General features: G+C 43.8%; 1 protein-coding gene across 2 annotated transcripts in view; it reads right to left on the bottom strand.

Moving 5' to 3' along the window:
- Window positions 1-11,936: 11,936 nt before the first annotated feature.
- The window catches only part of LOC119323166 (kinetochore protein NUF2 homolog), an 8,474-nt gene continuing 6,044 nt past the window's right edge, over window positions 11,937-14,366 (bottom strand). For both annotated transcript variants that reach the window (XM_037596754.1, XM_037596753.1), the window contains 7 exons: window positions 14,114-14,221; window positions 13,748-13,801; window positions 13,560-13,674; window positions 13,286-13,443; window positions 12,939-13,034; window positions 12,782-12,840; window positions 11,937-12,600 (listed from right to left, as the gene is read on the bottom strand). In XM_037596754.1, the coding sequence (XP_037452651.1) occupies window positions 12,489-12,600; window positions 12,782-12,840; window positions 12,939-13,034; window positions 13,286-13,443; window positions 13,560-13,674; window positions 13,748-13,801; window positions 14,114-14,221 (702 nt within the window). In that variant the 3' untranslated portion in view covers window positions 11,937-12,488. The remainder of the gene's footprint in view (window positions 12,601-12,781; window positions 12,841-12,938; window positions 13,035-13,285; window positions 13,444-13,559; window positions 13,675-13,747; window positions 13,802-14,113; window positions 14,222-14,366) is intronic.

Below are 14,366 nucleotides of genomic sequence, written 5' to 3'. Positions count from 1 at the left end.
CTCATTTCTTTCTTTCCCTGCTTCTGCACCTCGTCATTCTACGCTGGGCGACATCCTTATCGAGGTTCCTCATGCCTAATCGCGGACAAAACAAAAAAGTATCACACCATGGCGCACCTACCTCTTTTCCTGGTGCATATAGAGGCAAAGCGAGTCGATGTGCCAGTGCCTTGAACATAGGCGTGCATATGCGCATGATTAGGCACGACTTTTTGAACTTGGCAATTTGGTAAGAAACGGACTATATCGAAACCCATAGTATCTCCATAGTGCTTTGCCAATATATCTAACCATGTCATAATAGAACCATAACCAACGTCCGATATGCAAAGAAAAGTGGAATATGTGCAAGGTCCACAAGATATAGAAGGAACTTTAGAAATAAGACATAAGTGGTTTGTACATTTTTAGAATTTGCAATACCACTCCATAAAGGTACCCCCCTCCATTAATTCACAGTACATTTGTTAAGAAATCAAATGGTCGGATAAAAAACAAAATAGTTTCTTAATCAACCTTTACATCCCATGCATAACTTTTTGAGCCTATGTAGCACAATGGTAGAAGAGGAAGTCATCTTCACTATTTGTTAAGATAAAAGGAAATGGGTGTGTTTGGGTTGACCCTGAACTAGCCCAACAAGAAATTTGACATCTTCTAAAAATGGCATCTTGCAATCTGATTTTTTATGTAGTTTTAGTGTTGAGCCAATAAAATGTGAGACACATATTTGATTAAGTACATTTTGTGGCCATAATAGCATGCTTGAGTGAAGGTTGTTCTTGTTGGTTTTATGTAGTTTTAGTGTTGAGCCAATAAAATGTGAGACACATATTTGATTAAGTACATTTTGTGGCCATAATAGCATGCTTGAGTGAAGGTTGTTCTTATTGTTTTATTCATGGGGAAACTCAATAAAGGTTTTTTCGAGGGATTTTCTTGGGGGAAAGGAAACTAGATAAAGTTAACCGAGTTGCTTCCTCGCGTAAAGATCTCCGATAATAACCATCTTGATGTTGGTTCTCGTTAGCAGAGCCCATATTATAATTTACTTGCATCGTAAACAAAGTATCCCTTTCAACATTATAAGATTGCAACTCTGATCTAATTAGTACCAATCTTTGGAAAACAATAATGGATATTTGTGGAATGTGCAATACCATTCCAGAAAGGCCCTCAGGAAAATTAAGTCACAGAACATTTGTCAAGAAATCTAATGATGGGGCCCAAGATGAAGTAGTTCAAGAATCAACCTTTACAACCGCTACACGACATTTTGAGCCTAAGTATAAGAGGAAATCGGTATAGGAAACAAAGTCATCACTATGTAGTAAAAAAATGACTATATCAAAACTGGTAGCATCTCCATAGTGCTTTGCCAACATATCTAATGGTCCCCTTTACACTACAAAAAGAAATACACTTCTGTGATGATACATGTTTGTCACAGTAGGTCGCGTTTTCTGTCATGCGTGTACATCCATGACAATTTTATGACAGAATCAAGATAGTCATACTTGTGCTGTCGTAGAAGTGTTCCATGACATTACCAAAATTATCATCACGGAAGTGTCCACTTCCATGACGATAAATCACGCGTCACAAAAGTGCTTTCGTCAAGGGTGACCAACATGTGGCATCCACCGTAACGGAATGTTGTTAAGCTATCGGGTCTGGTTTTGGATCCGATAACCCGTTAACAGCCCCGACCAATGGGGATTTTCCACGTGTAAAATCATCATTGGTTGGAGGAAACACGTGTCGGCTCACCGTTGGGACAGATGTCATCCACTCATTGGACCCAAGGCGCCTATGATACGTCGACACGTGGAACAGCCCAATAGAGGCCCATTCATGTGAAAAGGCTGGCCCGTTTGACTTGGTCAAAAGGTGGCGGGCTGGCCCACGGAAAGCCTGTTAACGGCCTGTTTGCATATAGCCCATTTACAGCCCGCTAATCCAGGGGCCGATACGACCTCTTCGAATTAGGCCCAGTAGCGTCATCTGGGCTGTCCAATATGATTCCAACCCATTTTAACTTCCGGCCCATGTATAGCCCATGACGTCTTTCGGCCCATATGAGGCCCTTTGTAACTCTTGGCCCATTAACGGCCCATGGTGAAACTAGCCCGTAATGAACAGTGTATCACTTTATACCCATTAACGAACCATTATTCCATTGGGCCGTTTCCAGCCCAAGTTATCTTTTGGCCTTCTCAGGTCCCATTTATTCTTGGGCTCATTTTCAGCATTCGGTTACTTACGGCCCGTTACTGTCATTTTCTGCTTGTGGACCAAATTCAGCCCGTCGTTACAGTCGGCCCGTTTGTGGCCCGTTAATACGTTGGGCCATTTTCATGTAAAAAAACCTGTTGGGCTATTTTCATAGAGTTATCAAATACGGCCTATTAATGGCCCATTATAGTCCACGAATAGTACGGCCCATGATTGGTGAAATGATGATACGCCCCATAGAAGGCCCATGGATCCTACGGCTTGTAAAAGGCCCACGAATCGTACGGCCGGTAGAAGGCCCATGGATCGTACAGCCCGTAGGAGGCCCATGGATCCTACGACCCGTAGAAGGCCCATGAATCCTATGGCCCGTATAGAAGGCCAATGGATCCTACGGCCCGTAGAAGGCCCATGGATCATACGGCCTGCAGGAGGCCCATGGTTACAACAGTCCATGTGTTGCCATGATTATTTTGGCCTAGTTACCAAAAATAGGTTATTGTGGCCACTAGAAAAACATAGAAAAAGAACTGCGGTGACTACAAGCAAACAACTAAACAAGACAATAAGCAAATAAATAAGCAAGCTATTAACGCTAGCTTATTACCGCTATTACACATACATCCACTGGGCATCAAAGTTTGCCACCAGTGCAAACATAGGGAACAAAGCAGCATATTACATACACTAGCCGTCAAAATTGGCCACCAATGCAAATAAACGCGGCAGCAAAACAAGAGCATAACTGAAACAACTTCAGAAGAGCTCAAGAAAAGTTATCCTGGGTATCCACCATGCTGGCAATAAGCTTAGCAAGCTTATTAGCTTTGTCCTGTTTGGCGCTAAAATCCTCCAGCGCTTGTTGTTGCACCAGAAAGTATGCATCTGAATGCTCCAGGGACTTCCGCAGTACTTCCGCTTCTTGTCACAGCACAGTTGATCGATGTCTTTTAGCTTGTAGTTGAGACTCAAGAAACCGAACTGATTTAGATAGTGAGTTTGAATAGCTTGTGCAAGTGGTAGTGGCCAGTAACTCGAACACTAAACCAAGACAAGACTTCGGGGTTGTCTCACTGTCTTCAAGATAGTCTTCCTTAGTTGTTTTATCAGCTTTGTTGGAGACTAAGAAGGATGTGTCACTATCTTGAACCTTATCTGCATTACTTCCTTTACCACTGCTTAATAAGGCACTCTTCCCCAATATTCTGTCAGCATTCTAAAAGAAGAAACAAGCAGACACATAACAGGCTTAGCATGTACTAGTATATGAAACTCATTTCGGTGAACCAGTTCATTAGTAAGGTGGACAGAATTAAACTACCAAGTCTTCTATTGCCAAGTACTAGTACATAATAAAAGCATCAAATAAACATATATCTATGTCCTATGGTCACTACATTGTCTTGCCAAATCAAAATGGAGACACGGTTCAAATCATATCAGTTCAAGACAAAGCAGCAGTGAAAGAATACAAAGCGTGGGAAACTACACGACACGACAAGATTTCAGATGGGTACCACGGGTCTACATGTACAACAACACTATTGGCTCTATTGTGATGCTAGTAATGTGCATGATATGAAAAGTCAACTGTATACACAATTGAAATTGAAACCAACAGAGCTATTGATAAGAGCAAACATGTTAAAGAAACATGTGTGAACATACCTGCTGTGCCATTGGAGTTTTGATTGGATCCTTCAATTTAAAAATAAGTTTGTATGAGTAAATACAGTGATACAAGAGCAAAGCAGTATGCACGATAGCAATCATAGTTAAAAAAGGCGCGCCTAAGCAAGCGCTTAAGCGCGCCTAGGCTCTAGGCGTTGGCAAAATGCATTGCGCATAACTACACTTAATCTGTGCATAACTGCGCATCAGCATGCGCTTTGGTCGGTAAAGCGCAAGGCGGTGGCAAAACGCACAATTAATGTCTAGCGCTTTTTTGAACTATGATAGCAATGGAATCTTAAATTAGAACAGTCGTTCTTCAGGTTTAGACACTTGTTATACATGAACAGAGTATAGTAAGACGCAAGAATATAGTACTTAAAAATAGAAAATGAGCTCATAGACCTTACCACATTCTTGGTTCAGGACCAGTACAGAACAAGGCATTCCAAGTCATCGTCCAGTAAATGTGTCTCAGGAGAATGTAAGGAAATTTGATGAGTTTCTTTACCGGTGAAGTACGTTTTCTTCAGGTAATTCCAATACTGCCATCAAGCATTCTTGAAGATAGCAGAGGTATTAGCACAGGTTACCTCATCCTGAGTTTCTAAATCGGTCCTTCTCTATATAGAAAAGTGGGAAAAATTTGCTGTATTATAACCATCATGGAGGTAGGATGTATGGGACAAAGCAAAGTAATTGCCACGAATAACATTACTTACACATAACTCCTGGACAAATACCTACAACTGGCATTTTCCTTCATCTTCAGTATAATCTTTCCAAGATGAGAAGATACGCACATACAATTTAACAACATCAAATGCGATAGATGCTAAACTACGACTAGCTGGTTGTGCTTCCTCCATAGGAATAGGCATACTAACTGGTGGAGTTGGGGTTCACCGTGGTAGTACTGGCCCTTTGGGCACTGGAGCTGCCTTACTAACTGCTCTTGTTTGGGAGCTTTGTGGTGGAGATGGTGTTGTGTCAACAGGAACTGGGTTACTATCTGCTGGGGTTGGGGTTAGATTGGGTGAAGCTGGTTCTCTGTCCATCGCAGTAGAGGTACAATCTGCGAGAGTTTGGGTTATGTGTGGTAGGGATGGTTCTTGTGCATGTACAACTGGGGTGCTATCTCCACCAAGAGGTAGCACTATTTTATTTGAAAACCGTGTTTTTAGTCTGCTAGATACTGGCATCACCCACTCCAATTTAAATGGCTGTTAAACAGGAAACATAGTTGAATGTATAGACATTGTATGAGAGACATATGCAATAGATAGTGTGGAAAAAATAGGGCATGAAATAGTTGACATGTATATTGTTTAACTAAAACGGATAGCATGACATAATTTCACATATATGATGTCTATCTAAACTGGATAGCATAGCATAACATAATTCAAAGATGTGATGAATAATTAAATAGGATCGCATGACATAATTCACCTACATGTTATCTAAGTAATCAGGATCACATTATTTAATTCACATATGTGATTTATATGCTAAACAGAGGGCATTCGATATGATGTCTGAACTAAGAACATGGTGTTAAATATTGTGTATATGATGTCTAAACTATGCAATGCAAGACACCATATGCATGATATGAGCAGTATAACCATGCCAAGTTAGAGCATACACCTCGGTGGGGGAATAGGACTGATCATCTGTCTCTGAATCCATCTCTGAGGAGCTATCGGGACCCAACAAGAAATCTGTTTTGACAGGTAGCACTGTCTGCTCTGAAGACCTTGTTTTCACTCTAGATTTTTCCATCTCCCACCCAAATGGCTGATTCACAGGAAGTGTAGTTTAATGTACAAACATTGTCGACAAAGGGAAATGTAATGAAGAAAATGATGGGCAAGATATCATTCAAATATATGATGCCTGGTTAAACAGGATGGCATTGCACATTTCACATATATTATGGCTGGCTAAAAGACATGAGACTGCATAATTCCCATATATGATATAGAAACTAAACAGGTGGTATTACAGAACATGTCTAAACTAAGCAGATGACATATATGATGTCAAAAGTAGGCACTACAAGGCAGACATATGCATGATATGACTAACATCATCATCCAAGGTAGAGCAAACACCTTTGGGTGTAAATAGGAGTGGTCAGCGGCGTCTGAATCCGCCTCAGAACAGATATCTTCCTCTGGATTACAATCTGGAGAGGGGTGGGGAGGGTTTGCCATTGAACCTACCATGGAGCAATGTCTGCATGACATGGTATTGCCACGCAAAACTCTTCTTTTTTTCTCTACATGTTCAGCATGACTATGTACAATATCTGACATGCATACGAAAAAAATATGGTGAGATTATGTAAGGAAAGCATGCAGAAATTTAGAGTGATGGTAACAACCAGTGGATGGATCAAAAAATAATGATAGCAGGCTGATGATTGCTTTAATTTAAGAAAAAGACGGATGATGATTGCTTTACTATTTGTTTCCCACCCAAGATGAACAACATAGGCATACCCTAGGTGAACCAGATATTAGACAGAGATACTATTCATTGCTTCCTCGATATGTGCCCACAACTAATTTAGAACTCAAGTTTGAACATTAATTTGGACCTGACTTGGAGTCCAAGAGGTGAACAGGACGATAAAGTAGCAGGTAATGTTAAACAATGCATAACATAAGCAGAAACAAAAGATTGCGACCTCTCTTGTGGACTCATGTACTTCTCAGGTTCATCTGCTGAGTCGATGATGGTGATGCCGTTGTGGTGGGTGCTGGCGACAAGGAAGGAGATCTGAGGCGGCGAAAGACAGTCAGGAGTTGTGATGTCTGGTTTGGTGGATGCTTCTGTCGATGGAGCAGCTCAGGTGAGGTGGACGACATCGCGGCAGGAGCAGGACAAACCACACAAAGTTCCCTTCGACACCTATCTGTAACTGAAGGAATTCTGTAAGGGCTCATTTGGCTTGCATGATTCTAAAAACACAGGGATAGGAAAAACACCGGAATAGAATAGGAATGCACATGGTAAACAGAGCATTTGTAAACACAGGATTTCTGTCAACTCGGGTGTTTGGTTTACAGGATTTGGAAGAGCATAGGAATGAAAAGAAACATGGCCAAAATAAAGTGAAACCATATGAAAGCATGTACAGTTAGAATTTTATTCTGCCACTAATGCACTTGGTCTTGTTTTCATGCATAGGATTTTGAAAAGTAGCTCCAGGTGGATATTTTGCTTCATTCCTTTCAACAAAATGCATGAATAATTGAATAGTAGAGAGCCATTGGAAAATTCCCTATTGATATGTTTTTCCATTGAACCAAAATAGCCCTAATGGATCGACATGAATGTATAGTAATAAGTGATGCAACAAGTGTACAACCTCTTTGTCGTAGCCGTATCGACCTCAGCATCATTGGGTTGGTCGCTGAAGCAGTTGAGGCAGAGGTGGTTGTCGGAGGTGTGGAGGAAGATCTGAGGAATCTATAGACGGTGTCCAGGGCACTGCTCTATTGTGATGGATCGTTCTGTCGTTGGAGCAGCTCCGGTGAGCCATAAGACGTCAAGGATGAAGCAGCACAAGACATATATCGTCAATCTCAAGTGGGATTCTAATAGCATCTCCAATAGATGATGTACAATAGATGTAAAATTTACATCACCAAAAACCACCTGACTACAACAGATGAGGTAAAAACTGTTGACTCTGAACTTAACTATTGAAACTGAAATTTACTGCGGAATCTGAATGTTACTGTCGAAACTGAACGCAATGGTAGCAGAGAGGCACTTGACATGTAGTTTAGGGAGGGCCTGCAGTTCATCTTCAACCTACACCCGCCTGAGCCGCCAGCCACCACCGGCCGCCCTGAAACAACTCCCTACCGCCGGTCCTCTGCCGCCCCGACCTGCCCTCTAGGCCCCCCGCCCCCACCCTGAACCCTAAGATAAATAGTGGGGTACCTCTCCGGCGAGCCCCCGTCCCTGCTGCGGGTGGTTCTTCCTTAACTCCGGCTAGCCCCCCCCCCTGAAAATCGACTGACCCAAAAGTCGATTCAGTCGACAGTGTAGCTAAATCAGAGCAGAGTAGCAGCACGAGCGAGGGGGAGAGCAGCAGCAGCAGTGCGAGCGAGCGAGCGAGAGCCGGAGTAGCAGCAGTTGGGCGAGCGAGCGATCGAGCGAGAGCCGGGGCAGCAGCAGCAGATCCGGCTGGTATGGCCGCCGCAGCCGAAGGGGCCTCGCACTGGGGGAGAGCCGCCGTGGAGATGTCGCCCGCGGCGTCTGTGTCTACTACACAACCTTCTCCTTGTAGACGTTGTTGGGCCTCCAAGTGCAGAGGTTTGTAGGACAGTAGCAAATTTTCCTCAAGTGGATGACCTAAGGTTTATCAATCCATGGGAGGCATAGGATGAAGATGGTCTCTCTCAAGCAACCCTGCAACCAAATAACAAAGAGTCTCTTGTGTCCCCAACACACCCAATACAATGGTAAATTGTATAGGTGCACTAGTCCGGCGAAGAGATGGTGATACAAGCGCAATATGGATGGTAGATATGAATATTTGTAATCTGAAAATATAAAAACAGCAAGGTAACAAGTGGTAAAAATGAACGTACACGGTATTGCAATGCTAGGAACAAGGCCTAAGGTTCATACTTTCACTAGTGCAAGTTCTCTCAACAATAATAACATAACTGGATCATATAACTATCCCTCAACATGCAACAAAGAGTCACTCCAAAGTCACTAATAGCGAAGAACAAACGAAGAGATTATTGTAGGGTACGAAACCACCTCAAAGTTATCCTTTCTGATCGATCTATTCAAGAGTTTGTAGTAAAATAACACGAAGCTATTCTTTCCGTTTGATCTATCATAGAGTTCGTACTAGAATAACACCTTAAGACACAAATCAACCAAAACCCTAATGTCACCTAGATACTCCAATGTCACCTCAAGTATCCGTGGGCATGATTATACGATATGCATCACACAACCTCAGATTCATCTATTCAACCAACACAAAGTACTTCAAAGAGTGCCCCAAAGTTTCTATCGGAGATTCAAGACGAAAACGTGTGCCAACCCCTATGCATAAGTTCATTGAACCCGCAAGTTGATCACTAAAACATACATCAAGTAGATCACGTGAATATCCCATTGTCACCACAGATAAGCACGGCAAGACATACATCAAGTGTTCTCAAATCCTTAAAGATTCAATCCGACAAGATAACTTCAAGGGGAAAACTCAATTCATCACAAGAGAGTAGAGGGGGAGGAACATCATAAGATCCAACTATAATAGCAAAGCTCGCGATACATCAAGATCATGCCAAATCAAGAACATGAGAGAGAGAGAGAGAGATCAAACGTACATACCCTCAGCCCCGAGGGTGAACTACTCCCTCCTCGTCATGGAGAGCGCCGGGATGATGAAGATGGCCACCTGTGAGGGGTCCTCCCTCCGGTAGGGTGCCGGAACAAGGTCCCGATTGGTTTTTGGTGGCTACAGAGGCTTGCAGCGGCGGAACTCCCGATCTATTGTGCTCCTCGATGTTTGAAAGGATCGATATAGTTGACTAGAGGGGGGGGGGTTGTGAATAGGCAACTAACAATTTTTAGCTTTTGTTTACCAAATTAAACTTTGCATCAAAGTAGGTTGTCTAGAAATGCAACTAGGTGGGCAACATATATGATGCAAAAACAATAAGCACACAAGCAAGGAAGGGATATGACACAAATAAGTTTGGGGTCTACGGCTTAGAACAATAACAAGTGCATATAACTGGCAGATAGGATCAAGAAATCATATATACTCATGAAAACATAATAGGTTCAGACCTGAAATCATGGCACTCGGGCCCTAGTGACAAGCATTAAGCATAGCAAAGTCATAGCAACATCAATCTCAAAACATAGTGGATATTAGAGATCAAGCCCTAACGAATTGACTCGATTACATGACAAATCCCATCCATCTCCATCACCGTCCAACAAGCCTATGAAGGAATTACTCACTTCCGATGGTGAGCATCATAGCTTACGTGAGTTGCCACTCCCATCCCACTTTGAGGGCGGTCGTCACTTGTGTGTAGTAGTCGGCATACTTGTTCACTTCCCCTTGAATGATCCCCCATCGATGTTGGAGAGATGCCACATTGTGATTGGTGACGATAGGATGTGGCTCTGCTCTTGTTCATGATGTTCCTTCCAAATATTCTCCCAATACTTGTTCCCCTTTTTCTCCGTGCTGCATATTGGATCCATTGTTGTGGCCAACTAAGATTTGACCAACAAGATATCCTCAAAAGTTGAGAATGCCAGACCTCTTGCCTTTGCAGTCTTTGGCTCCTTATTCTTCTTCTTGCTCGGAATTGGATTTGAAGTTGTCCCAACTTCAAATGAAGGGCAAGTTGGATCCCCATATTCGTAGTCCATTTGGGTCGGATCTTGATTATCATTGATCATGCCTGACATGATCAACTCCTAAATGATCATTGTTTGCAAGCATTCATCATGTCCAAAATGAACTAGTGGTCTATTGAAAACATTGAACATGGCATATGCAAAGTTGATCGGACAGGAGCAACAAGAACATACCGAGTCTTGTTGTGTCATTTCGTCGAACAGGTTGTGGGCAGCCTGGGCGCCGCCGATGCCCGTGCTTCTCCGCGCCAGAATGAGCTACGGCGAGTGACAGACGTCCACCAGTGGCATCTGCATGGGCGGAAAGCTCTCTGGAATGCTCCAACCGGCTGTCGGATCCTCTTCTATCCCAAAACCTCGTCCGACGGTGCAACCCTTGTCGACGGCAGGATGGATGGGGTGCGGGGTTCCAGGCATGGCGGTGCGAGGGGGGCAGTTGCTCGTCCATGTCCGCATCTGCTCCCTGCGCCGCCGCCACTTCCCTCTCTCGCTCTCGGTGTCGTCGGTTCCTTCGCGCGATGTTCTCCGGCTTGCACAACGAAGCCAAGGGCGGGATGTCAACGGACAAGGCAGACGCGACCTCTGTCGCGACGGTCGGGGACTGGTTGAGCGACATCTAGGGCGGTGGACCGGGAGCGGCAGTGAGGATGGTGAGCAAGGGTGACGGACGGCGAGGGCTCGAAAGCGGGAAAGGTTGGAGGGAGGCAGGAAGAGGGGGGAGGGTTTGGTGGATTTGGTGCAGTTTGTGGGGGTAGGCCTATCGGATTCGACGTGGCGGACGTGCCCGGGCATCAACATGTCCATCCTACATTTGAGTTGGATACGAGGGGTGCCGGTAGTCCTGGCCATGGGAAGCCCGGCCCGGCCCGGCCCGACGCTGCCCCCGGGCCGGGCTCGGGCCTAGTTTTTGAGCCCAAAGGCCGGGCCGGGCCAGGCCCGAGGCCGTCGTTTTTGCATTTTTCTGAAGGTCGGGCCAGGCCGGCCCGAAGCCCAACGGGCTTTTACGTGCTCGGGCCGGGCTCGGGCCTAGAAACACAGGCCCGATGGCCGGGCCGGGCCGGGCCCGGGTTTTTTGTGTCGGGCTTGGCTAGGCCCGACCCGAAGCCCGGCCCGGCCTGAGGTTTGGCCAGGTATAGGTGCCGGCCAGCCTGGACATATGAGGCCCATTTAAGATGCCTATCTGAGTCAATTTTTCTGACCAATGTGACCGGGTTGTTCGCCCGGGTGTTTGAAACTGGTTTGCGGTGCCCAGTTGTAGATGCTCTAAAAAGTCTTCAAAGCCTGCCCTCACCTCTTCTTTCCGCCTCAGCATGGCCGGGACGGCGAGCCCGTGACCACGGCTCGTTGCTACAAAGTGTCAGATGATGTTTGTTTCAGGAATTAACCTTTATTTTGAGGCTCAACCTATCTGAATGTAATTAACTATAAATATGTGTGATTCCAAAGTCAGTTTCAGGAATTCAGAGGTTAGTTCTAATACAATGCATGATGATGTTTGAAGTTTAGACATACATCCTTCACTTTGCTCAACGAAAGAAGAGTGCCCGGTACCAATTGCATCAGTAAAGACAACAAAGTAATCGTATTTGATGACAAGTCACAACCAAAGCAAAAATGAAAGTGTCAGAAATGCGGTGTATATTTATGCCCTGTTCAGTACTGCTCCGCTTCACAACTCCGGGAACGGAGTTGGCGGAGCTGTAGTTTAAATCGGAGGAGCTGCTGTTTGCCCGCTCTGCGGATTCCGGGAGCGGGTGATTACCGAACAGGGCCTTACATTGAAGATAACATCAGCACGTAGCATTCGGTCACCTAAATCAATAACTGGCACCGATCCGAACCAACCAGCGCATACATAATTCAGCACATTAATAGCAGCTAGAGGCACTACTACAGCATCATGCACACATAAACAAAGATATGTACTCCCTCCGTCCCGGTGCATAGGGCAAGTGTGTAGTTCTAGGCCATCAATTTAACTAGCTAATATGTATTATATGTAACAAAAATATATATTTAGAAACTACATTCATATATGTATCCAATGATATGCTTTTGATGAGATATAAGACATTTTTAGTTAGTCAAATTCACCCTAGAACTACACGCATGCCCTATGCACCAAGACAGAAGGGAGTACTGGCAAGAAGCACAGCTCATGTCCTTTTCCTAGCCCTCTTCTTGCTCATTGCGCTGGCTCTCGGTGTGGTTTTTGTTGTGACGGCGGCAGATGGATCAGGGGCAGAGGCGCCTTCCCCTGCCGATTGCCTGCACATTCGGAAACAGCAAAATGAATCATCTCATATGAAATTCTCTGGCTGCAAGTCTACATTGTGAAGCAGGTACAAATCGACTTGGGCTATATTCAGTCTGGCTTCTGGTCACAGGTCATGCACTTTCATTCAGTGCACAAGGTATTTAGAAGGCCTCAAAAGCTCGGTGATCTAACCTGCCAACCTCCTCAACTCGCTCGAGGAAAGGGTCGACGCTATCCATGTAGGTGTTGAACTACACAAAGAATCAATATATTAGCACATACAGATGTATTTGAAAAGATGTGTGCTTTACTGATGACTTTACGAAGCAGTCTTCTCACTCAAACCTACCGCCTTCACAATGCTGTTGAATTTTGAACGAATTTTCTGCTGTTCTGCTGTGGCAGCAGTCCTTGCTGAAGCAGCTTCCGAACACAAATTTGAAGCCTATGCGGTGACATAAAGAAATGCAATATGTCAGTTATTTTCAGGCAAAAAAGATATAATTGACGAAAAAATGTCACTAAATCAGCAGTTTTTAAGAGTCAAAGAGATGGACAGCTAGTATCGTGTTTCTGCACAAACAGCGTCAATAAATGCTAATAAGGCCTCACAAGAATCACCAAATTTAATGATATTCCCATTTTAAAATGATTTTAAGTTCGAACAAGCAATATATTCAGAATAAAAAACATCACCTTAGCGATCGTTGCCTCTACTTTCTTTTCTCTAGGTTCAAGGCACTGCAGTTTACCCTCAATCTCGGAGCTCAAAGCGCCCAGCTTCTGTTTTTCATCTGCTATTATTTGATTCCTTTCTTTCACTTTCCCCTTGAGACGCTCCTCCATTTCATGTACTGGTTGGAAGGGATTAATGCAAAAACGTGAGGGAAATAATAACTCTCAGAAAGGGAGCAACATAAAATACTTGAGCAGTACTAACAAAATATAATTTAGAAATTACAAAGATAACCTTTTCCTTGCCAATCAACAATCTGTGCGTCAAATGACATAACTGATACACTTTCATCATTAAGCTTCGCTTTGCGAGCTTTAACTTCCTTTTCAACTGTTTTAGCAGCAACAAGCTAGCAGCAACAGAAAGTGAGTTAGACCAGTCAATCCAGCTATGGAATTCAATCATGCCTTAGCTGTTCTTACCTGTTCATGTACATCCTGGATTTTAGAGTGTTGCTTCGTCAGTTTTTCATGAGCCTGCGAGATGGAGATAGTTTAGAACGGGATTACAGGGGTATCTACTGGTTAAGCACAACTAGGAGCAGCAGTAAGTGCCACTCTGATACAAAGTAGCACCACCAGGCACCAGCTGTACCAAAAGGATAATCCAAAATATCAAAGAGATATATCATACGAGGAAACTAAATTGTCCTGGGAAACACATGTAGCAAATCGTTTCTTTATCAAATTCCAAGGAAGAGAGTCTGAAATCAGTTGTCGTGGTCAATGTTCATAAGCAAAACACCTTCTAGAATTGGCATGTTCTGATGAGAAGTGGAATTGGAATACCTTATTGCGTATCTCCAAAGTGGCAGATTTCTCTTGATCATTTTGCATTGCTATTTTCTCAGACTCTTTCAACTTAGCACGGGCTGATTTCTTCTCTTCCAAGGCCCTCTTTAATAGGAAATAAAATCCAGAGTCAGGTATGCAAGCTTATACAGATCTCTTGTAATGATAATGCCTTTATGAGTCCAAATTGTATTCAGTAAATCAGGTTAACCAGGCCATACATCTGGTGGGCTTGGTATTGAGCCAAACA

Source organism: Triticum dicoccoides, chromosome 6B (assembly GCF_002162155.2).
Source record: "Triticum dicoccoides isolate Atlit2015 ecotype Zavitan chromosome 6B, WEW_v2.0, whole genome shotgun sequence".
Taxonomy (NCBI): domain Eukaryota; kingdom Viridiplantae; phylum Streptophyta; class Magnoliopsida; order Poales; family Poaceae; genus Triticum; species Triticum dicoccoides.
Note: the sequence above shows the minus strand (reverse complement) of the source record. Positions and strands in the feature narration are given on the sequence as shown.